This window comes from Vanellus vanellus (genome assembly GCF_965231255.1).
Source record: "Vanellus vanellus genome assembly, chromosome: 1".
Lineage (NCBI taxonomy): Eukaryota > Metazoa > Chordata > Aves > Charadriiformes > Charadriidae > Vanellus > Vanellus vanellus.
Window position 1 is genome coordinate 21,074,026 of NC_138905.1, and position 24,993 is coordinate 21,099,018.

The following is a 24,993-nucleotide window of genomic DNA, read 5'->3' on the forward strand; positions in this document are numbered from 1 at the left end:
CAGGCTCTTTTCAGTGCTGCCCAGTGACAGGACCAGAGACAATGGGCACAAACTGAAACATAGGAGGGTCCATCTGAACATCAGGAAACAGTTTTTTGTTACTATGAGAGTGACTGAGCATTGGAACAGGTTGCCCAGTGAGGTTGTAGAGTCTCCATCCTTGGAGATATTCAGAGCTGTCTGGACGTGGTCTTGGGCAACCTGCTCTAAGTGGCCCTTCTTGAACAATGAAGTTGGACCAGATGACCTCGAAAAGGTCCCTTCCAACCTCAACTGTTCTGGGAATTATTAATTACTTTTTTTCCTGAAAAGCTAAGAAATGAAACACACACAAAAAGGACAGTTCAAATAATTAGAGAGTGCTGCTGATCATGGTATTTTTATGACTACATCAATTAATGACTTAATCAGCAAATAGCAACACAATTCAAACAAAAATAGTAATTAAACTTTACTGAGGAAAAAGAAAATCTCAATTTAATACAAGTAAATGACTATAAAATGCATTCTTAAGTTCTAGAGGCTATTGTGCAGGAACAATTCTCCTGGAAGTCAAACACTCGGAAACTGGAAAGAACACAACCAACTACATTTTCAGTTCAAATAAAAAAGGTAACTGGGATGCAGAAAGAATTTCCATACCATGATGCCTCACAGCATTTCAAGGTCTACACACATGGATCCATATACAGAATTCAGAAAAGAGGTTTTAATTATTTTTCAAAGCCACCCAGTGTCTTGAAATCAAAACAATAAAAGACTTGCCAAAATCTCTCATGTCACTGGACAATTGCTTGTACTACAAAAGTGGGAACCAGAAGAGTACCGCTTTCTGAATCTGATACACATCTGGAGTGACTGTTTATCTGTTTTTCAGCAATTCTGGCTGGTAAATACGTACAACCTTTAACTAACCTAGATATATTTTAGATAGGATGAGTTTTACTTGAACTAAAACCCTGCCTGGAGTACTGCATCCAGCTCTGGAGCCCCCAACATACAAAGGACATGTACCTGTTGGACCGAGTCCAAGAGGAGGACCGTGAAGATAATCAGGATGCTGGAGCACCTCTCCTATAAACACAGGCTTAGAGAGTTGGGGTTGTTCAGCCTGGAGAAGAGAAAGCTCCAGGGAGACCTTATAGTGGCCTTCCAGTACCTAAAGGGGCCCTACAGGGAAGATGGGGAGGGAATCTTTATCAGGGAGTGTACTGCTAGGACAAGGGGTAATGGTTTTAAGCTGGAAAAGGAAAAATTTGGGTGAGATATTGGGAAGAGGTTCTTTACTGTGGGGGTGGTAAGACACTGGCATAAGTTGCCGAGGGCAGTTGTGGATGCCTCATCCCTCGAGGTGTTTGGGGCTGGGTTGGATGGGGCTTTGGGCAACCTGGTCTAGTGGGAGGTGTCCCTGCCCATGGCAGGGGGGTTGGAAATAGATGATCTTTAAGGCCCCTTCCAACCCAAACCATTTGATGAAATTATCAACATAAAAAAGTCTACAATCCCACTTATCTATGTTACCAGTGAACTAAAAGTTGAAACAGGTCTTTGAACTTCATCAACAACTTGCTCCTTGTTCTGTTATTACCAAACAAGGTGGGCAATAATGATCTGAATTCAAAAACTGTAAACTAGCACGGTGTAACCTTTACTCTGTAAAAAACCCTGTTTTTCTCAGTTTTAAGTGTCAAAGACAATGTTTGCTTTGCATCTTTTGATGAATTTAAAATAAAATTTATTTTTATCTTATTAACTCATATAGCACATTGAGCAATGAGTTCCAAAAAAACCATAATCCTACCCAATGAACAATGATATTAAGGGAGTTTTGGTGACTGTATTTTTTGTGAAACATTTAAGCAAACCAGAAAAACCCACACTTTTTTTTTTCCTCATATCCCACAAATTTAAAAGGACTAGATAATGCCTGGTTTTCAATATAGGTCATATTACTTAGGAATAACGTAAAGAATTTACTCAGTGCTGAACCAGAGAAAGTTTTTACTCCATGCTATGTTTCCTTGTTCATTTTTTACCCCGCAACATAGAGGTTTTCTGGTTTCTTCTTCTAAGTAAAAAAGCATGTCACATACCTGTTGCGTGTTTCTTTGTGACTGTAAACTGGACTGCAGCCTTCTCAACAGAGGAACACCATTCCTAGACAGTCTTTTAAGCAACCAGTAACTGTGCACTCGTTCAACAAACTGCTTCTTCCGCTGAATGGCCACCTGATTCATAATCTTATTTAATCTAAAATATGGAAAAACTGATATTGTATTTTTTGCAGCAAAGCATAAAACATATTTGTCTATGGAAGTTAAACAACAGATATATATGAATGTATAATATAACAACAGCAGTGATCACCATATTACTAATTTTTTTCAATAACATCCCTTTCAGTACAATTATTTCTGAGCAGTAGATTACAATCAAATACATCTGCTTGACTCTGCAGTTTTTACCAAATATGTTAAGGCACTTTATAAAGCTAAAGGGTATAATTTTTTTTCATTATCATTATCTCCAGAACAATCATAGATTAGGACTGAGAATAAAGCCTTATACACATTTCAGAATAGTATTCCTATTGAAAAGAAAATCAGAAATAGAGGTCTAAATCCCTACAGAAGTTTTCAGATCATTTGTTGCCATCGTCACACAGAAATAGTAGCTTAAAGACAATATATCTTCAAACTTTTTATATAAAAACATGCAATAAAAAGGCTGTATTACTCATCTACTAATATTAAAATTTTGGTAAATAAACCAAACAAAAAACGTAACAATGAAGAACACTTATGATTTTACCCCACACACAACACGAAAATATCTACATAGAAAAGATGCAAGAGAGGATGATACAAACAGTTAAGCAAAGTATCTTGATTAAATAAACAGTATTTTCTCCAAGCTTGTTTTTTAACACATGCAAATACTGTTTACATAGACTCTGTTTACAAATATTCTAGGAAAGTGCTATACGAACATCATACACAAGAACCCTGACTCCTATTTTTTAGATAATGTCACGTTAAAACATCCAAGTCTCGCACATGATGCTAACTTCTCAAAACTTACATTCAAAAAAGGTTTATCTGAAACAGAGCTTCAACTCTGTGCCTACCGTATCTTGAAATCACAGCAAAAAATTCCAAAAAGAAAGTTGATGGTTGTAGAATGAAAAGGTTTTGCCTTTGTATGATATTGCAGGGTTTTGTCACTGATGGCAACCTTTGCAAAATTAACACAAGATGCCCTGAGACACCAACCACCTGTATGGTTAGGGGGATTGTTCATTTGTTTAGGGGCAGGAGTGAGTTGGAGAGAGAGAAAAGGATTTCCCTGACCTGGCTGTAAGAGTTATAGAAATTATAATATCAATGAGCAGAAATCTGTTAATTCTTCACCTAGTATATTACTACCCATAACCAAAATCAGAGATTGTCCAATAAAATTTAATACTAAAAATAGGCAAAATTAAATTAAAGAAGTGCCTGATTTGGAGAGCACTATCATGAGGCTTTTAAATAAAAATCACAAACATATACATGTATTACTATTTTTCTGCTTCTTCCCTTTTAATATTAGGAATAAAGCAGTTTCTTAAGTAAGTGATAGAAGAAAAGTAGTCAAATACCTAAACGAAATGTAAAGCTGTAAGTAAACCTCAGGTAAAATGATTTTTAAGAATAGCTGGGAAACCTGAATAATATTTTTCAGACAGACATACAAGTGAGTTTATCCTGAGGTCATCTATCCGTGGTTGTTTTTTCTGGGCTGTGTAGAAGGTAAGGTGCAATAGGTCTACTCAGTGCTACGCTAACTGTAGCTACAGAGCTTTCAGCCATCACAGGGTAAAGGCAGAGTAAACACAGATTTTCTTCAAAAGACAGTGCCATTGTGTCCTTCGGTTCTTCAGTGACATTGTTTTTCAATTAATAACTAAGCCAGTTAGGCATTCTTGAAAAATTTTAGCTTAACTTACAGCTTAGAAAGTCTGCAGATGGACTTAGAACTACCTTCTAAGTCTTTCACTGAAGGGCAGGGGCAGCCTCCACAAGACTTACTCAATGCAGAACAGACCTTGATGTGACCATATGAAACTTCAAACACAACAGAATTACAATTAATTATAGAATGCAACCAAAACCAAGTAATTACTTTCGCACCTCTTTCTTGTAAACAGCACAACCTACTGAACTGAGTCAAAAAAAGCACAGTCAAATACATACCTATTTGGAAAGATCAGAGAATCATAACTTAACATGAACAAGGGTGACTTGGCTTCATGCCCATCAGATGTGGCAAGACTAAGCAAACATCTTTAATTACAGCTTTAAGTACATTTGCCCATTCATATTCTATTCATAGATAATTATAATAGTAAAGTGCTAGAATAAGCTTCAGAAAAACGCTCGTAGAAGATATTCTCCAACTTTGAAAATACAAACAAACAGAAGGCAACTTGGAGTGCAGAAACTGCTTTGCAAGGAGTAGGAATCTACTCCTCCCTGCCTTCCCTCCAAGTAAAACCAAGCAAATACTGGCTGTTCATATTTCATTTAGACACCAGACTTTGGTACTGGCAATATACTACCTATCACCCCTTAATTTCTCAAAATACAGAAGCCAGAGGCTCTTCACATGGCAGATACCTACAGAGCCTCGACACTATGATCTTACTGATAAAATAAGGATGTTACATCTGCTGTTAGACCCTAAGAACCCACTAACTATAGCACAGTTCTTTGATCATCTTTTTGCTTAGTCAGACACTCCCAAGTAGACTTTTACTGTCCAAAACACTTTAAATTTTGACAGACAATACAACCATTCTGGGGAAATAAGACACAATTCATTCGCTGCTGCAGAACTCTAGAAGTAGCGCAGACTGGGTATTGATTTTGAAGCTCCCACCCTTGATAGCACTGCCATACTGGGAAACAGGTTCTCACTCACAAAGATACATCCAGCTGCAGTGAAACAGAACACAAGCATAAAACAGGGCACATAGGTATGCACCAGTCTTGAACAAGTTCCTTTCTGAAACCTGAGCTTGAACTAAGTTCTTAAATGTTGAATCTAAATTTTCAAACTAGAATTTTGAAATTTTTTGAGGCCTTACAGGAGTTTGCTGTATATTTCACTTCATTATTTTTAAACAGAGAGATGTAATAAAAAAAATACTGAAGAGAAAAAAAAAAAGTCTATATTTAAGGCAGGTAAGGAGAGCTGTTTGAAGACTTTATAGTTTTGCAATCCAGGATCTGAATTGCACAAGACAGGATTAACTGATACACTACACTGACAAATAAATCCCCCACGCAGAGGCAAGGCTTACAGAACTTAAGTCACCTCCCAGAACTACACAAGACATCTCAGCAAAGGCACTTTTTTGCTAAGGTATCTGTCCACCCTAGAACTTTTTCCAAGTATAACAGCTTTCTGTAGTGTTTTATTTTCTAATGGCAAGTCAGGCACAGTAAGCACTAGGAGAAAAAAAAAAAAAACAACAGGTATTTAAAACACACACTTAACACAAGTGTATCAACTGAACCTGTGCTTTCTCTTAAGAAAAAACAGACTAATCTCATTGCAATGAGCAATCTCATTACTGAATAATTTTTTATATCTCTGTTAAGGTTGGCAAATAAGCGCAAGACTACTATTGCAGACAGCTCGCAAAGAAGAGAAAGTAGGAACGTACACCCAGAAGACACCATCAGAGTTACGGTCTCCTCTATGACAACTGACTTCAGACATGTTGGGAAAAAAGAGCCACAACTATAGCAACTACAGAAAGCAAGCAGGGAGACAAGAAGTGTTCTTGCTACCCAAGTTCCGCATGGAACAGAGAATTTGTTAAGACAAAATTCCCAAGGAGCATTCAGAAAAGGACCAAGTTAATTGCTAAACGCTTATCTCAAAACATTTAAACTATTAACAAAATTAAGCTAAACCCAGAGCAGAACGGTTCTTGCACTGTAACTTGCTGCAGCCTGAACCGCTGTTCTGAGGCCTTAAGAACAGCTCAGCATGGCCCACGGTATGTTGTTTTCCCCTCAACTTATCAGTTACTTAGAATAAAGTACACAGAAAGATGAATTTGAAAATTCTTAAAAAGGTGGCTGTGTTCCCATGAAATTCAGTAGCTGCTGTGATACATATATTTCAAGCTGATGACCACTGCAGCCTTTTGATGATTTGTCACTATCAGTCATACTCCCTCTTGTTTTTTCCTTTTTTGGGGGCTACATTCCAAGACTATACAGATGTCAAAACATTTTTCAAAACTGTCTTATTTGTGCCACAGGCAACTGAGAAAACCAGTACTACTTCTCTTCCCCAGCCCCATTTGTATCCAACTGTAAAGCACTGTGACGCAGACTACAAACATGATACGGAGGTATTGTACAATTCCCTGCTTGTCTTTAAAAAAGGAAAGGTCCCTTTTCAACTGAAGCTTTCAAATAGCACCTGCAGTTCTCAGCCTGAAACTATAGTTTAGGCTGAACTGTAAATTATGGCATTAAAAATAGGCTGCATTTACAAAAGCAACAGAAGGATGAGGAGAGGAAACTTGTTTGTTTCGAAAGGGTTTAACAGACTCAAGTAGTTCTATTTAAAATGTAAGTTAATATAAAACAGTTCTGGTGAGAAACTGTAATTTATTGGCTGCTTTACACTAACCCTCTCCTCAGACAGAGACATTTGATGAATAATCTACCCTGCAAAAGGTGATACTCTTAATGCACTGGTCAAAGTATTCAGAGATAGCTGGGTGTTACTCAGTCCTGTGTTTCCTCCTCTTTCAGATAAACACATAAAATAATTTTTGTCAACGTAAAAGATGTGCCCTTGTCATATTAGCAATCTCACAGCTTTCTTCTTCCCACTCACAACTGCCTTCCTCTCCCAGTTTCAGTTACATGCCACTGTGGCAACTACAGCAACTGATTACAAGAAAAAAAGAAAGTGAAAACTATTTTTGGTGACTAAATACGTGGCAGTTTAATGTAAGAAAGTCAACGAGACAGAATCAGCCACTTTTCTATTAATCATCACTAAATGCTCCACAGGCTATACAAGCTTTTTAACCCCATAAAAATAATTTTAGTATTATAATATATGAAGACTTCTATATCATCTCTCCATTCTCACGTTTGCGAAATGCAGACTAGAGAAGAAATTTCCTTAAGCAAGTGTGTCATTTTGCCAGTATTACTATAGTACTTCAGGCAGAAGGAACTTAATATGAAAATCTGCAAGATTAAGTAAGATCACATACCCACTAAAACAAATCAATTTTTAAACCTGAACTAAACCTAGTATTGTAATTACCATATTTGTCCTGAGCCTCCAGTGTCATCAGTTTGTTATTTTGCATCTTCCTTTATCCAATATAGCTGTATTAAAGGTACATACAAAAGACTAGCAAAACTAGATTATACTCTAAAATTTTATTTAGTATCATTAAAATATCAGTTTCTTTTGACCTAAAGTAATACCCATAAACAATCAAATGATGTTCTATTTCACAGGGCAAATAAAATACTCCTATTTTCCAACACAAAGATTGCAGACATGTTTCTAAAACCCGTCAGAAAAATAAGCATAAAATATATAAATTGAACAAATTGTAACAAAGCAAACTGAGTTTCAAGAACACTTGAATTTTCAACCCTTGCTCAGCAAAGCTCCACAGAACATACTGAGATTCATAGGAAGCAGGAAAGACACAAAAATTAACTACAAACAATTACAGTAAATCCACTGACACTAACTTTATTCCACTAACCAACACAATAAAAAGCTATGAAAGTGTCTATTTTGGCAATCAGAATTAATTCTGGGGCCTTGCCAACTATTCCTCCTAGCTCTGTATCAAAAAACTTCAGCTTTCGAAGACGAGAAAGCCTGCTTGGACAGATGAAACCCTACTCTTCTCACAGAGAACCTTTGGCAGCAGCTGCCTATCAAACAGTATAAAACTCACCTTTCAATACACTTTTTTTTTTTTTTAACAGTGGATTGAGACAGTTTTGTTGCTATGCCTGTATTTGTTATCCCCTCCTTTAATAAAAAAAAATTCAACTTACTATGCAATTTCTTGGAAAGAACCAAGCAAACACTTTTGAGGAGCTTTAAAGACAACACAGGTAGATGAATAACTATGTAAAAATTGGAGTTCATTTGCATGTCTTTATTTCTGTTGGACAGAGGACAAGGTTAAGGTTTCTTTTGTCACTAGCAGAAGTCAGCTATGTACTCAACAGGCTACACATCAAATCCTGAAAAGACTGACAATGATTTCATTTAAACTTCTGTGCAACACAAGTCTGCAGAATCCCCATGTGATGAATACACACTTTCCTAATGATAACTACTTTCCAGCTTTTGTATTGAAGATTTGAAGAAATGGGAATGTCTGTTCCCAAATCACTTCCCCCAGTAGTCTAACACAGTGTTCAATCCCCTTCATAGTTATTTCTTTTTGTCTGTATGTTTTAAAATTCTACCTATTGCATTTGCCTTTCTCTGCTAGGTTGAGAATCCAACAGTATTTATTTTATCTATGGATACATCTTCTGAAGGCTGAAAGTCTCTCCAGGTTCCTATACTTTATCCTGCATTTATTAATATTTAAGTAATATCTGATTTTGACTGAACATGTCGGAAGCACTTTTTCTTGCTTCATATGACTGTGAAACCAGGCATCTATTTTTTGACTTGAGCAAACCACTTGTAAAATTTTTCTTGGACGGGGAAGTAGAATATTGAACTTATGAGTTAAGAAAATGTTGTGTTATTTCAGTCAATTCTCCGTTACTTATGACGGATCACTTTGTTCCTACTCTAACAATTAAGTTTTATGATCTTCTAAACCTTTGGATAAGGAGAAAATCAAAACAACCAAAAAAAACCCACCCTGTCACACTGGAAAACCTCCTTAGTCTTCTCAGAAAAATCACGTGCATAGATTTACTGCTGCCACTTCCTATACATAATACCGAGTCATGACTTTTCCTTAAAATTACTTAAAATATTTTCTGTGCCATTTTTTGTAGTAGTCATAACCATACCACAACATATGAATCTGAAATCTAATCTCAAAAGTCTAAGTTAACATCAGCAAAAGATACAGTATTAATCAAAAAACGCCTTTTTATCTGCGATGAAAGAAATCTCAGTATTTGTCTAATTTTTGTGCACTCTGTAACTTGATTATTGAATAAAAAACTGCCAGAAGACAGTTCTTCAGACAACACATTCTGAAAATCACGTTTTTGTATGGGACATACAAGACACAACACCCTCTAGCTGCCACCAAAAAAAATCTAATGAAAATTCACATAATGGGCGAAACTTAGAAGTACTGAAAAATAAAAACACATTAATTTTGATCTTCATAACTGCATTACCACATGTATAATCACTGTGGACTGAAACCCTTAGAGGACACTCATAATACTAGTGAGGCACCTTACGGAAATATCCAACATACTCATTTCTGTTTTAAGCTTCTTTGCTCTATGCATGCAAAATAAACAGAAAAAAAAAAAATATATACATATCGCATATTCCTATATCCATTTTGTAAAAAGGACATATTTAAATATGAGACAGCACTTCCGTCCTCCGGATTTTTAGGAGGAGGAATTACCCCTCAGACATCAATCAACATGTGGTTTTTAATATCAGATATACAAGCACCTTCCCCATTATTTTTATTCAAAATCAGCACTTTTACAACCTATTAAATAAGTCACACTTTTTTCAAACACGTGAATTCTTATTTAATAAGCCAACCAGAGTCAAGACAAACTAGCTTGAAAACAAAGTTCTAAAGTTACCTTATTTTATTTTATTTAAATACCACTGAGGCAAAGCTAGTGACCATCATAGTAGCTCTTTTCTTGATTTAGGCAAAATTATTGTCTTATTTAAGGAAAGAGGTCAGGATGACATCAGCAGTAGTCTCCACGTGTATCAAAAAGGTTTTGAAGTTGATCAATCTTACAAGAAACGTCAGTGGACAATGACTGCAAGCATCCCTTTCCACTTTGCCTAGGTGACTCCATCACCTAATTATTAGGTCCAGCTATAATGGATACCTACATCATGCTCTCCTGTAATTAAAGTAAGTATTTCCACATGATTTTGTGATTTTAAGCAACATTTCTTATTCTTTTCCCCTCACTTAAAAACTTTCTGAAGGTATTAAAAAAAAAAAAAATCAGTACCTTAAAAAAAAATCAGAATAAATCCCAAAAAAAAACCCCACAAGCAATATATATATGATTAAAAAGTATCATCTGTGAACGCAGACTAACAGTGTCTCAAAGGCCTTGTGACTGTTCCTTTCTGTTTATGTAGTGTTTCATCACTTTCTGTTCATTTATTTTTCTGGTCCATAGTTCATTTCAGAGATGATCAAGATTCCTGTGTCAAGATAACAAGACTACATCTAATTATTTGGTAAGAAAGTTCAGGATAGTTCAACTGGACAAATTATAAAACAAAAGGAAATACTGGTTCTGCCTTGACACACACAGTAACAGAAATCCAGTTTTACTACCAGGAGAAATATGCATTCTAGTAAAGGCAAAGGTCAACATAGAAAAATCAGTTAATGTGCAGCACATAAATGTTGATTTCTAAAGACAGCTTTTTTTAAGAATCTCAGCAATTTTTGCTCTCAGTTATCTGCCCACTACTTACCTACTTCCATAAGAATCTTTTAATTATCTTTCAATATTATGATGCAATACAACTGACGCGTACAATATGGAAAACAAGTGTAACACCTCGTTCCTACTTATTATGAAAGCAAGACTTTTCTTTGTTTTTGTTCTCTGTACAAGTACTGCATTTCAAACACTTTCTGCTTTCTTAATTTCAGACACGGCAAATATACCATGTAGAAACCGAAACTAAAGATGAAAGCAAATATTTATATACTTTAAAATGTCTGCTTCCACTTACAGCACTACCTTCATAAACAGTATTTTAATAAAGCATATTACACTGGATCTCAGTGTACATTTTAAAAATACTGAAGATTAAATACCTTATATCACATTCAATAGCCACAATACCCTAGTTTCACAACATTTTTCAAGAATGTGAATATTGACACTGGCTTTGCTTTTCACAAAGCAAAAATATTTTAAATGCCTCTTTCAACACACAAGATCAAGAAATCACACCAAAATGATGTTACTTGTACTAAAGAATCAAGTATTCAAAAGTCAGAGAAACCATATAGTTTTCACAACTAACACTGCAACTCTTCTCTGTTGTCCAGTGAGTAGGATGGATACACAAGGCAGCTGTTATAAATGACAAGGATGAGCAGCAACAGCGTGGGGGGGTGGGGGAGAATCCACAAGAAATAGAGCACAGAGCCAGTACAAGACAACAAAACAGAGAAGCAGCTAGATATAGATTGTCAAGTCAGTCTTTAAAGTTAGGATTTCCTAACTCAGAAATTCTAGACCTGCAATATAAATAAAATACTTTTATTATTTTATTAGGAAAAAAAATCATTTATCTACTAGGCAAAATTCAACCATCATTCAACCAGTGGAATATGAACACTGCAAAAACAAATTTGCCCTTGTCTGCAGACAAACTAGCTGGTGGCAACAGAAGGCCACTTTTCTGACAACTATTTGCCCACAGGTGCTGCCCGTCCCTCCCCTACAGAGGAACAGTTTGAGGGAGTGCCCTGCCCCACTCGCCCCCCACACCACACAGCTGCTCTGACACTTCCCACAAACACGTCACTTTTAGACTAAGTTCATTTCTGCCTTTTCAACAACAACAACAACAGCTGATGAATGTAAGGAGTACAAAATAAGCAACAGTATTATATATTTATATTTTATATTTCAAGAAAAATTGAATGGAATTTCCCAGTAAAAAGATAACATGCTTCTGTGCCCAGAAAGCCTGATGCAAATCATATATGCATAAGGGGCTTCCTGGTGGTCCCATATACTATTCCAAACACTAAGCAAGTTACTAAGAAGTCACCACTGATGGCACTGAAACCTGAAGTCACCTGGAGGCTCTAACATGACCTACTGCACCTTTGGAATGGATCCCTAGGTATAGACTTTCCAAAATACCTAGGCAACAGGATAGATAGATTTAAAACAAACAAAAAATAAACATCAACAAAACAAAAACAGCAACTAAAAACCAAACAAACAAACAAAAAAACAAAACAAAACAAAAAAAAGAGACAGGAATGGTTAAAAACTTCTGATCCTACACTGTTCAATCAGTAGTTCACAGATGATAGTCTGAGAGTCCATATAATTAGATTACAAATGACCTCAGAGGATGACATCTGCATAAGAAATTCTGGTAACTGAAAAGTGTACAGCTCTCAAAACCATTCAAGGCAGTAGCACAGAAACCTGACCTACAGATAAGATGATACAGAAATTCATGAGCTATCGAGAGTCGTGTAGAAATTACGAAGTATGTTGTTTTCCACCAGTCTTTTTAACATAACCTGAACATTAAGATAAGTGTTTCGGAAAACAGAATTATGACAAACAGTGTTATTAAAATGCCCAGTCTTTCATATACACTCACTATTCGGGTAAGGAAACAGCATAAAATCCACCTTAAACTAAACATAAATGGCAAGAGGGTTTTCCTCAAGCTTCAGCAGGTGTGCTCAGAGGCCACATCCACCAAATACTTTTCTCCTCACCATAATCTTCCTTTTTCTGTACTTCTCCAGCTACTAACTCTAAAGAACCAGCTCTATACCAAGGAGACATAGAGTCTAGTTATTAATCATTAAGAAAGTAAACCAAACAAAACATCTTGAGGTGTGCCTCAACTTTCAGAGACATTGAAAATGTGTGCATTTCAAATTCTTTAGGAAAAAAGCAGTAATGTTTAAACACTGACTGTATATGTTTCTTCTCTAATACTTTAGATACCTTAACTGCTCTTCCTTGAGATCTCTGGAAAGGCAAATCGTGTTTCAGCTCCAAGGGAAAAAAGCACATTAACAAACACATTAGAGAAAAGGAATCATTTAAACGAAGACTGCTGTGCAATGATCCACAGCATTCATTATTAGTTTATAGGTATGTATTTAACTCCCATACACACACACAAGGTTTTGAAAGGAAAAAAAATAGCCAAAGAAAATGAGACAACTGAGATTTGGGTCTGCAGCATAATCATTTTCCCTTTTAATATGCCCGTTTCTGTTTTGCTTTCAGGTATTAGTTTTGTAGGGCTAAACACATACACATTACAAAGAGTACTTAAAGCAAGAGTCTCCCTCAGCTGAAGACAAGCAATTTATAATAAAACTCAACTTTAGAACAGTTTTAAACTGTGCCCATTTTTTACACTTCTGATATAGAATATAGGAACTATACTTGTGTCCAGTACCATGACACCAAGCATAAACAGAAGAGGTGAATCTCTCCGCAGTCTTGAAAAGAAATATAGTTGTGTTTGGTTGTTTTTTTTTTTTTAAAAAAAGGAAAAAAAAATAGTCTTTCTACTTCTGGCATCTAATGACACTGTTGAAAAGAAAAAAATACCAAACTGATGATAATATCCTTTCAGGGTCTGGCTTTTATGAAAGTTACCTATGGGAAGAATTGCCAGAGGTACAACTGAGAACATACATTCTAATCCTCAGCTCTCACTTAGTTTATGTTATTTCTTACTTTGTCTTAAAACAAAACAAAACACACTACACCACCAATCAGGACTGTCCTAATTAAGACAAAGCCAAATTCTTTTCTATGAACTCCTCCCTCCCATGGAAAACAGTACCTGTTTAAATAATAGTAGTAGTTGCATACTGTCAACTTAAGCTTTTCTGCAGCGCATCACTAAATAACCATTTTACCAAGCAAATCGTAACAGAGAACAGTGCCATCAATCTGATGTTTGTAAACACCACACAGGAGCTAAAGGCCGTTTGTCAAAGTCAGTCCGTCAGAAACTCCTTACATTAACAAAACTTATTATGGGAAAGGACTGCAGTCCCAAAACATGTCTTCACTTAAGATTAATTTAACCAGCCTTAATTGTCCATTACCTGAGACTTGGGAGTCAGCTTATTTGTATTATTTTAATAGCCTTCACTGTCTGGGCGTTCAGAGTCCTGTCACAGTAGAAACAATGAACTTGCACATGAAGTTGTGCCTGTTTTGAGTAACTTTCTAGTGTTCTTAAATCAGTAACAATTTAATTCAAGGGGTAAACATACTGATGTTGTAAATGCTAGAGACAAAACAAATACTTCATAAAGACAAACCTGCTTTTAGTCCCAATCATCCAATTTTGCAGCCCAGTTCTCAGCCCAGTATATTATGTCTTAAATATTCAGCAAAGCCAAACCTGTATCTTTCTACCACAGAGATTTGTCATTGCTCAAATCCCAGAAACAAATTATTTCCACTGTTGAAATGCATTATAACTCAGTTTAACTGAAAGAAATCTGAAGAGAAGCTACTGTTCTAAGCTAACTGAAGTTTGTGCTGAGGTTTTGAACTCCTGAAACAAAGATAATAATAATCTTAATTTTGCTCCAATTCTGTTATTACTTATGAAAACATCACTTGGAACATCCCTGCTTTCTGATGTATCACTTCACTAGCCTCACCAGATCTAGAGCCATCTGCCAGCCCCCCCGATCACCACTGTTAAAATACAAAAATATGACATGTTAAATGTAAAAAGCAATTTCAGTTCTGGTGTTTATGCTTTAGATTTGCACTTGCATAACAAAAGCTCCTGCAAGAACTGCAAAAGACACACTAATATAAAAATCAGCATAAACAGAACTTCTTACAAAGTATAAATTTGTAAGCAAAGACAAGATTTGGATTAAAAGTCTTTGTCACATGCATTAATTAATTCATTTTTGTTCAGACACAAACATTTTACTGAAGTTATAGGACAGTGATTTGATAGCATCATTGAACAGGAGGGCACATTCATTTAAGGTTCCATGACTATGAATACATTAACCAACTAACTTGCCATCACTTACTAACTTTTCTAAAAAGAGTCTGCAAGGTACCAAATTCATCCAAGCCTTGATAAAACCTACATTTGCAAAGTGAAAAATGCAAATTTAGGAGAAACCTCCTGAAAAGTTATTTGCCACATGAGGAAAATACTTCCCGAAGGGTTTGTTTGTACTACTTACACAGATCTTACAGTACAAGTTTATATTTGAGTTAAGTGAGATGAACAAGACTCAAATCTTACACATGCAAATGTAAATTTCAGTTTGGAGCTCTTAAGATTAGGAAAAGAAGTTCAGATTCCCAAATTATGAATACAGTTAACCTTGATCTTGGCTGTTTTTTTAATATGAAGGTCAACTACATATACTATTCTGAATTCAGTGGTTAATTCTCAAAAGTACAGTGAACAACAACTGAGCACACATGATTTGGTCTGACAAAAAAAAAGGGTTTCTGAGGACAAGACAGATCACTTATTTCTCTGGGGAAGTTACTGCATTTTTAATGCAGTTTCACAAAAGTACAACGTACATAGCTTACATTAATCCTCTGAGTATGGCCTCTGAGGAGAACATAGAAGAAATGCACAAAAACTTCAAGTCGTCATCTAAAAGCATTGGTTTAATATTAAACAGATTAAGTAGAGATTTCTCTCACTTGGACAGTATGCTTACCTCTGGGGGGGGATATAAGGAGCAGATACTGTTGGCATAACTGTACAGGGTTCAACCACTGTTTTCTTGGCCTTTTTTGTCTTTTTTCTGACTTTTGATGTAGACCTAGCAGTTCTGACTGATCCCTCCTTTCTACAGACACCGTTTTTGATTTCAGCTTCTCCATAAATATTTAGAGGTCTCCGTGTGCAACCTGGCGGAGTATGTACATCGCAGTAGGCAGTCTTTTTTACAGAGAATGTTGTCCCACTGCCAGTTAGCTCTTTCACAGGTTCCATTTTCATATATAGACCGGCCTTTTGAGCACACGTCACATGGAATGCAGTATAGCAGTTTGCTTTGTGGCACTGGATGCAGGCACCAACACCTTTCTGTTTACAGAGGTAGCATGTTAACTTCCATCTGGCTGGGGGAATGTTCCTGACACCATCAATTGGCTCAATAAAAACCGTATTGGCAAATCCAACTTCTGGAATCCACAAAGCACACACAACGTGTCCCCAACGATCATCATCAGTCTTTTTAAAGGCACCTCCCTTGTTTGGGCACAGCACACAGTCTACGGGCCGAGAACGGGACTGCAGACAGTGTCTGCAGAGCCACTGGCCCTCAGGTATATATGGCACCCCATAGCATTCCTGATGTACTGCTAAATTACACATATCACAAAACAGGATTACATTGCTGTTCTGACATTCACCATCCATGCATATACAACACACCGCATCTTCATCAATTAAAGACTGATGATCACCCTGTTTTTGGTTCTCACAATAAGACTCTTTTTCAAACCTATCCATAAGGAATTCAAACATATTTTGTGAAACAACTGACACTCCATCACTTTTCCGCTTCTCATTTATTATTTCTAACCACGCGTAATCTTCTTCGTCCATGTCATACTCAACTTCATTATCAAGTTCTTCTGCTGACTTCTCAATGAATTTGTAATAAACTGGAGGTCTCCGAGGAGCCGAAGGGGGACTGTATTCAACAATCCGTACTTTTGGTTCTGGAAGAGGAGTTGTTGTAGCAGGTATACCATGTGAGCTCGGAAGAGCTTCATTTTTCTTTTTCACTTTGTTATTTTTATGCCGTTTGCTTCTTAGACAAACTGGTGGTCTTTCACTATTTTCTTTATTGCTGTTGCATTCACTCATTTCCTGGGCTGTAAGATCATCTTCTAATATAATCTCTAAAGGATCAAAGATACTGATCCTATGCAGGCGACCTTCAATTTCTATTTCAACCATTCTTTGAGCTTGAGCGTATGTCAAGGTTTCTCGCGTGGGGGAGTGCTTAATACTGCATGGGGAAGAAGAATGCCTTGCTGCCGATACTCGATGACATCTTCCTTTTCTCCTCATTTGGTAATGTTTACCTAAAATCAGAGCAACAGTTAATATTATGAACTCCAAACATTCATATTAAAATATTAGGTTTATTATAGCAAGAAAAAAACCCTTCAGTTCTATAGTCCCCAACCTATCTACTCAATTTAATAATAATAATTAAAAAAAAGCCTGTCACACTTACTTAATAGGGCTGCTCACACTGTTTTGTACAAATTTAACCTAATAATAAATCTCCTAAATAACAGCTTCTCTAAGTAAACACAGCTATACAAAATCCTTGATACAAAAATCCTATAGAAGAGCTATCTGTAAGACCTCTGCATGAGAAAAAAATATTTCGAAGTGCCACAGAAAACACCTGTTGCATTGTAAGAAAACCTTTAATACTGTATTTCCTAATACATTAAGGATGTCTGCAGTTTGAAACGGCTACAGATTATTTTGTCCAGATCTCCCCCAAAAAGAACTAATAATGAAAGAAAAACAAGTTTTCCCCACGATTTTTTCCAGTGTGATTCAAAATAGTCATAGTAACAACTCAATTATTACACCTATACTTAAAGCTAGAAAAACACACGTACTTCCAAACTCTGCAAGTATGCAGTCTGACAGCCCCTTATTTTTCTCTTCTTAATTCTTAGTGAGCCTATCACTCTTTACAAAACAAGAACACAAATGAACTTGCAGTGTCCAATATGGCGCAGTATGCACTGCAACTACAAAATATTCCACCTGAAAAGCAGATTTATTTGACTTATAGCAAAAACATGTTCCCTGCATGTAAGTGTGCTTGTGTACACACACTTCTCCCTCAACAGATTCTTCAAGACTTGTTCTCAGAGCAACTGGCGTAGATAAAAATCTCCCTGTCTTTAAATCCAATCCCAAGCTCTTCAACAAAATTTTCCAGTTTATCACTTACTGGAAAAAGATTGTTCCGCACACCATACAAAAAGATAGTTTTTTTCCTGCCCCACCATGAAATACCATGACTAGGACAAGCATGCATTTTTGATCACAAAATTTCTAAGTAAAAGCTGCCATACTGTTGCCTTTTGACATTCTAATGTTGGTTTTTTTCTTCCTATGACGGTTGATAATACTGCAAAACCAACTGATAACATCAAGTTTAAAAATTCTATCCCCCTCCTTCCTTATAAATCATTAATAAATAGCAAAATTAAACCTCAGCTACAGAAAAAACTCTTGATCTTTAATCACTGTCTTAAAGTATTATCAGGGCCTCACCATTTCAATTCTGACCAATCAGAAATTCTGCACTTCAAGTCAGTGTTGTGTGTTAGTTAAAATAACACAACCAGTGTTAGCACATATTGCCAAAACAGCTGAGAAACAGAGAGATCAAAACACAATTATTGTTAAAGACTAGTATATCTGTGTCACAAAGAAAATAGCAAAGACTGGAACCATTATGTAAACTACTCCACATAGCCTGCCTTTTGCTTAGTCTATGATGTCAATCTCTAAAGGTACACCTTCAAAGTACTGAAGTAACTCCTTTTACAGGAAGACTAAATAATTTAAGCAGCTAGCATTAGAACTAGTTCTTGAGAGGGTCTAATCTATCTGCTTTCACAAACTGACCTTGATTTCCCAGAGAAATTAAAAAGACTAATCTAAGCTGGTTTTATTATTCATGCAAGAATTGTCTTGCTCATAGATCTTGCTTTTACACAAATAATCCTTAACTCTTACTGTTTTTATAGCACAAGCACAAAACCAGACAACAGTCAGTGTTTAATCATGACAGACCCCTGATCTGCTCTATATAAACAACAGATGAATAAAAAAGGCTCCAGCTCTGCAAACAAGTTTGGAAGAAATCTTTAATGATTTAATTCTAGAAAACAACATAGGAATAAATCACACTGATTTCTTAACTGCAGAAAAAGTTTAAACTATTAATACTGCTACAGAAGGTCCAATAACTAGAAACAAAGGCATACTGCTCATTTAACTAAAATTAAGTTAGTTCCCAGTTCCACAGTAGATTTTATAATTCAGAGGCCAAAGATAACACCATGGCCCTGACTTCTGTTTATTATTGTGAAGAAATTATGAGGGATGCTTCAGCTAAAACACACTGATGTGTCAATGTACAGCAACCTACTACAGATCAGAATAGTTTCATTTTATGGTATTTTTTTAATCTGTTTCAATTTAGTCACCAATCAAGAAAAATAGATCATTTACACTATGTTTACTTCATATAATTGCACTTCAAGTCTGTCAAGATGCAAAAGTCTGTTTTGTTTGGTTGGTTTTTTTAAAGGTCCTTTCCTATGTCTTAGCTGGTTGTGTATCTGTTTACAGTGGTTCATCACAGTAGTGACTGTTTTGGACAACATTCTGGCAGAGGGACAAGGTAGCCTTCAGAAGTAAAAAAAAAAAAAAACAAATGTGCAACTTGTCCACACTTCACTACCAAAGTTAACTCGGTATCACAGAAAAAACACATTAATGCTAGGTTTCCAAGCTCTCCATCCCTCCTTGTTCCCGAGATTCTTAAGCATGGCTGCAAGCAGGCAACGAGAACAGGAAGAAAATACTCAAAAGCCCAACAAAAAAAAAAAAAAAATTGTGCTAACATCTAAGCATCTTTCCTGTAATATTCAACTGTAAATAAAGGAAATAAATCAGGAAGCAAATTACAGTCACAGTTAAACGCAGAATGGACACCCTACAAATATGATGCAATGAACACAGAACTGGAACCAGCAGTGCTCTGGCCAAATTTCATAGAAACTTAGTGTGAATGACTTAAATGCTCTGGAAGCGAAAGCAGTGTTTTGGTTTGTTTCTCCAAAATTCTTCTGTTTGCAAATGTCCTATAAATATTCCAGAGGAAGACCAGATTTCTGCACGACTGGCAATTGGTTTGCTTTTCCTAGTTAATGATCAGTCTTTCCCCGACCCCCCTCGTAGTATCTTGTAGATTCACAGGAATGAAGAACACGGACCTAAGTTTGAAAAAGAGTAAACTAAGACAGTTTCCATTCAATATTAATAGATACCCTAGTAATAGCAAAACGAAATTACTTTAACGTACTTTGGTTAGCACTTTTCTGCCTCTTACAACAACTCAAAGACTGCAGGAGATAAAACAGAAAAGTTTTCTACGGTTTTCCTGTCTTGGAATTACATCAGCTGCTCGGGAAGAAAGTCACCAGCAGACGCTTTCCCTCACCACAAAAAAAAAGTACATGAAGACAACTGTTTGCGCGGAATGCATGGTATGAGGGGGAAAAAGATACTTTTTATCAAGGTGTAGGATAACTAAAACCAACAGGAAAATTATGACAACGTGTACTTTTTGATTACAAATTTTTTTTTTTTTTTTTTTTTTTTTTTTTTTTTTTTTTTACAATCTCTGTCCTAGTTACCTTCCTCCTCTTCAAATAAATTGCCTTTGGTCCCTGGATCCCCTGCTCAGTGGAAAAGGGAATTCCAGTCTCAATGGACACTTTCAGGCGGACCATTAGAAAGAGAAAGACACAGGAATGCTCTTTAGTCCCAGACAATGAGGGAGGGGTAAGCAAACAGTGCTTACAGGCAAACGGGGCGGACGCCACCCACAACTTCAGCCGCGGAACAGGAGCAGGAGCAGGAGCAATCCCCCCTCAGGGCAACGCACACAACCGGCCTTCGCGCAGCCCGGCGGACGGCTCACCCACGCGGGATCACCGGGGCCGGCTCCCCCCCCGGTGCCGGCAGCAGGACCCGGCTCCCCCTCCTTTTCTCCCTCCCCTCGGCATACCGCCGTCATCCCGGCTACCGGCGCGGCTCCCGCCGCCCGCCCACGCCCACGGGCCCGCCCTCGCCGGTCCTGCGCGAATACTTCCTGCCCACGCCCAGGGAGCCTCCAGCGTGCACACACCCCTCCGCGCCGATGGTTCCTGCCCGGCCCCGGCAATTCCCCCCCTCCCGGCCCCCGGGAGGATGGTTCCTGCCCAGGCCCATCATCTCCAGCCCTTCCCAACAGTCACCTCCCTCCCCTCCGCGAAAATACTCGGCCCACAAATATGGCGGCTGACAAAACAGCTCGAGCGGCGCCCTCCCCCAGACCGCCGCGCTCGGCTCTTCCCCCCCGCGCAGCCTCCCCGCCCGGCCGCCTCGCCCCCGGCCGCCTCTCCCCCGCCACCCCCCGTGCCCTCCCCCGCTGCCGTGCCCAGCCCTTCCCCCCCCCACCACCACCACCCCCCCTCGCTTCACCCCCCCACCGGTCGCCGTCTTGCTGCGGCGGGACCCGCCGGCTCCCGGCCCCGCAGCCCCCTCCCGCCGGCCCCCGCCGCTCGCCCGGCTTCACTCACGCTGTGGGAGCCGCCGAAGCGCGGCTGACAGACCTCCCCGCTCCGCCTCTGCGGCCGAACGCTGCGGCCGGTTTAATGGCGGAGGTCCCGCCGGTGCTGCCGCTTGGCCCCGCGTCCGGCAACCGCGGGCGGGCGAGCGGGCGCTGAGAGGGCCGCGCTGCCCGCGGCGGCGACCCGGCGCTGGCTGCGGGGCGGCTGCTGCTGCAGCCGGGCGCGGCGCATTCGTGAAGGCGCGGCGCAGGTCGCCGTCCGGCTGCGGGCTCGGCGCTCAGCTCCCGGGGCTGAGAAGCTCCCCTCCCCCCTCGGCACAAACAATGCGGCTTCACCACAGCGCTGCGCCGACGGGGGGGCGGAGAGGGAGGGAAGGAGGGAGGGAAGGGACGTGAGGGCGCCAGGCACCGCCCAGCCCCGCCGCCGCCGCCGGGCGGGGCCTGCGCGCCGCCGCCCGCCCCCCCCCCCCCCCGCTCCAACCACCACCCGCCGCCCCCGGACGACGGAGCGGGGCCGGCCGGCCTGGCACCAGCCGGCACGGGGCGCTGCGGCGGGCGGGGGCGGGCCGCGCCTCAGGGGAGAGGGCGGGAAGGCGGCGGCCGGAGCAGCAGCGCCTTCCCGCCCAGGGGCCGGCCGGGCCCGGCGGCAGACCCTGAGCCGGGCCGTCAGCCTTGGCCGCGGCGGCGCCCCCAGCGAGCACATTTTTTTAAAGGCCCCATCGCGGGGCGAAGGGAACGGGGGCGGGACGGGACGGGAGGCGGCTCGTTACAAAACCCGAGGCTCGACACTACCAGCGAGCGAGTGGTGTTTATTACTCCTCTGGGGCAAGCCCAAGCTCGAGATTTTGTACGTAGAGAATTTGCCTGAAAGTCAGCTCTTGCGTGGTCCCCAGGTCAGGCTGCCGCTTTTAAGTTACCTGGTAATAGCCTTACATTTTGACAAGGCAAAAAGCAAGTTATTTCTGGCTCTCCCCTTGTTATGTTATTATTTTTAGACAGCCATTACAGCCATATTCCAGATCTGGAGGGTTTTACTGCAGTACATTTCTGCGAGGCAGCTGCAGCCACACGCTTAAAAACACAACTTTTAGCTAGCCCAGCCCCAGACAAACACTTGCCATTGCTGATCACACCGCACACGTCCTGCGTGTAATAAAAGGCAAAGGGTCAAGAGCAGATATGCCCATCTGTAACAACCATTCCCAGATTAAAGCCTTCTTCAAAAAGACGTAGCAACTCATTTTTATGTTTTCTCTAGCGCTACTGTGTTTGCTTGCCTCAAACGGCAGTTAGTCCTGCAATAAATTTATGACTGGGAAATCAGAAAGAGATACACCTGTCATTACTTACTTGTAGAAAGTGATTTAAGGCCCAGAGAGCTTAAGTAACTTCACTATGGAAATCCTGTAGAATAGGCAAAGTACTTCCCAAGTCCTTTTTGCCCCATCAGGGACCACCCAGCACACCAATCTCTTAACAAAACAGAAGCTATTAGAACAGCTAACATTTGTGCAGTCCACTCAGTGTAGAAATAGATCGTTAGGATCAGATAGGCCCAGTAACTTCAATTTCCAATATAACAAAAAAAAAAAAAAGAAAAGAAAAAAGAAAGATTGTATGAACTGTACAGACCATCTGGTCATTTGTGTACTTGCTTGTAAGGAATTACTCTCTGGTTGTATCGCTTAAGTGATCCCACCATCAGGCTCGGGAGTCTTACAACAGGCCGATTTAAGTTAACATTGCACTGGAATTCAGCTTGTGGTAGATATTAAAGAGGGAGCAGCACACTAAATCATAGACATTAGTACGCAAAGTATAAAAATTACTAGAAGAGATAAATATTGTCAAGAAGCTAATAATAAGTGTAATAAAATCTCATTTATGATAGAAAACACGTTGTTTTATCTTTTACGTGATAATCCACATGTGTATCTGCCCTGCAGCTGTACAAATGCTTTATAACTGGAGACAAGTTTTCCACAGAGAGCTTGACAGCGTCCATACTCTCACGTCTCTGATGCACAAGTCAGTCTGGCACTTTTCCAGTTTCTTTTTTCTGCCAGGTGGACTATAGCAGTTCGTAACTGGACGTCCCTTCAATAATGCAGTGTTCCTTACTGGTATTTGTATCATTTAACCATCTTTCTGTAGATTAAACTCAAGCTTTATTCTTTCTAGTAAGCTCTACTTACATGATATGTTCCAGCTCTCCCTGCCCTGTGCATAGGACACGTTTGGTAAAAACACTCCATCCATAAGGTGTAAGGTCTTAAACTTCACGCTGATACAACCAGGAAGTGGCAGTTCCAAAATGATTTTATTAAAAAGACAGCGGCAGCATTATTGATTCCCACAACCTATTGACCAAGGACTCATAGCACATCCTGAATCAATCACGACAGCGTGCTCTGGTGCCAGCATCTGATCTCCTAACAGATTTGAAATTAAAAGCTTCTGATCCACTTTAGCCTAATGCAAAAAGGCCTCCCTACTCCTCAGATTTCCTACAGAATTTCAAAGTACTACTGAGCTTCGTTTCCTGGAGACCATACTGAGGATGGCACCTTCATCTCAAATTACTAACATGCAGGCAGGGTTCACCAGTGTTCTCAATCCTCAAAATTATTCTCAGTAAGAAGGTATGAGGAGTTTTCGCTATGGACTGTCCAGGCTCTGTCACAGAATGCATGTCATTCCTTGATACGGTACTTCAGAGGATCGGGGCAGGCTCAACATATAGTTCAGTATTAGGAGCCTTACACGTTAGAACCGTTTCTCATTGACCTTATGACAAGCTACCAGATCAGAATCCTCAACCCCTCTGTGTTAAATATTAGTATGTTAGCCCGCACGATTTTAAAATGCAACAGTATGTAGTATTGTCTGGGGCATTTGACCAGTCCTCAGCACACACTTCTATAATCTCAAAGATCTGTGTTCCTTCACCTTTTCCATCTCACAAGTGAGACTTGGTGCCTCAAAATAGTATGCTTTCTATTTTTGGACAAGGAGGAAACAATTCTACTGGGATGCCATACAATTTCAAGCAAAAAATAACTGGCCCTCTGAACCATAGTTTGATGGCAACAGGACCCTCACCACCTTTTTTGGCACTAGCTTACTATGTACATGGGGCTTCAGTCCCAGTCCATCAGAATCTGCACACCCCTACTTGGCAGCACCAGTTTTTATTCAAGTTGCCACCGGTGACTCACCCTGGATGGAAGACTTCAACAGAAGGAATATCTTCTGCCTACCAGTTTTCACTTGCACTGTTTCTCAAATTCTCAAGAGGAACACTTCAAGAAGGAAGGCTCATGTAAACAAACATAAATGCTGTTTATCAGCTTTGGTATCCTCCTCCTTCCTTGCAGAATCAAAATTCATGAGACACGTTTCTATGTTGCTAAAGTGCATCACCTACATATTATTCTTTTCCACATTAATAAAGATCAACTCAGACTTGCTGCAGCACTTAGATATTGGCAGTGGTGCTGATCTTCCCTGGATAGAACTCCCTCTCCTGATCTGAACAGCTGGCTAGTGAAGGGACAAGCAAGAGGTAGAGTCCACTCCACATGTTCTTCAGAACCTGCAAGAATCTTTCCATT

General features: G+C 39.4%; 1 protein-coding gene across 1 annotated transcript in view; it reads right to left on the bottom strand.

Moving 5' to 3' along the window:
• The window catches only part of BRD1 (bromodomain containing 1), a 65,731-nt gene extending 44,230 nt beyond the window's left edge, over nucleotides 1-21,501 (bottom strand). The window contains exons 1-3 of the mRNA XM_082498980.1: nucleotides 21,390-21,501; nucleotides 15,704-17,084; nucleotides 2,094-2,250 (exon numbers count right to left, since the gene is read on the bottom strand). Coding sequence (XP_082355106.1) covers nucleotides 2,094-2,250; nucleotides 15,704-17,070 — 1,524 coding nt within the window. The 5' untranslated portion in view covers nucleotides 17,071-17,084; nucleotides 21,390-21,501. The remainder of the gene's footprint in view (nucleotides 1-2,093; nucleotides 2,251-15,703; nucleotides 17,085-21,389) is intronic.
• Between the last annotated feature and the right edge of the window lie 3,492 nt (nucleotides 21,502-24,993).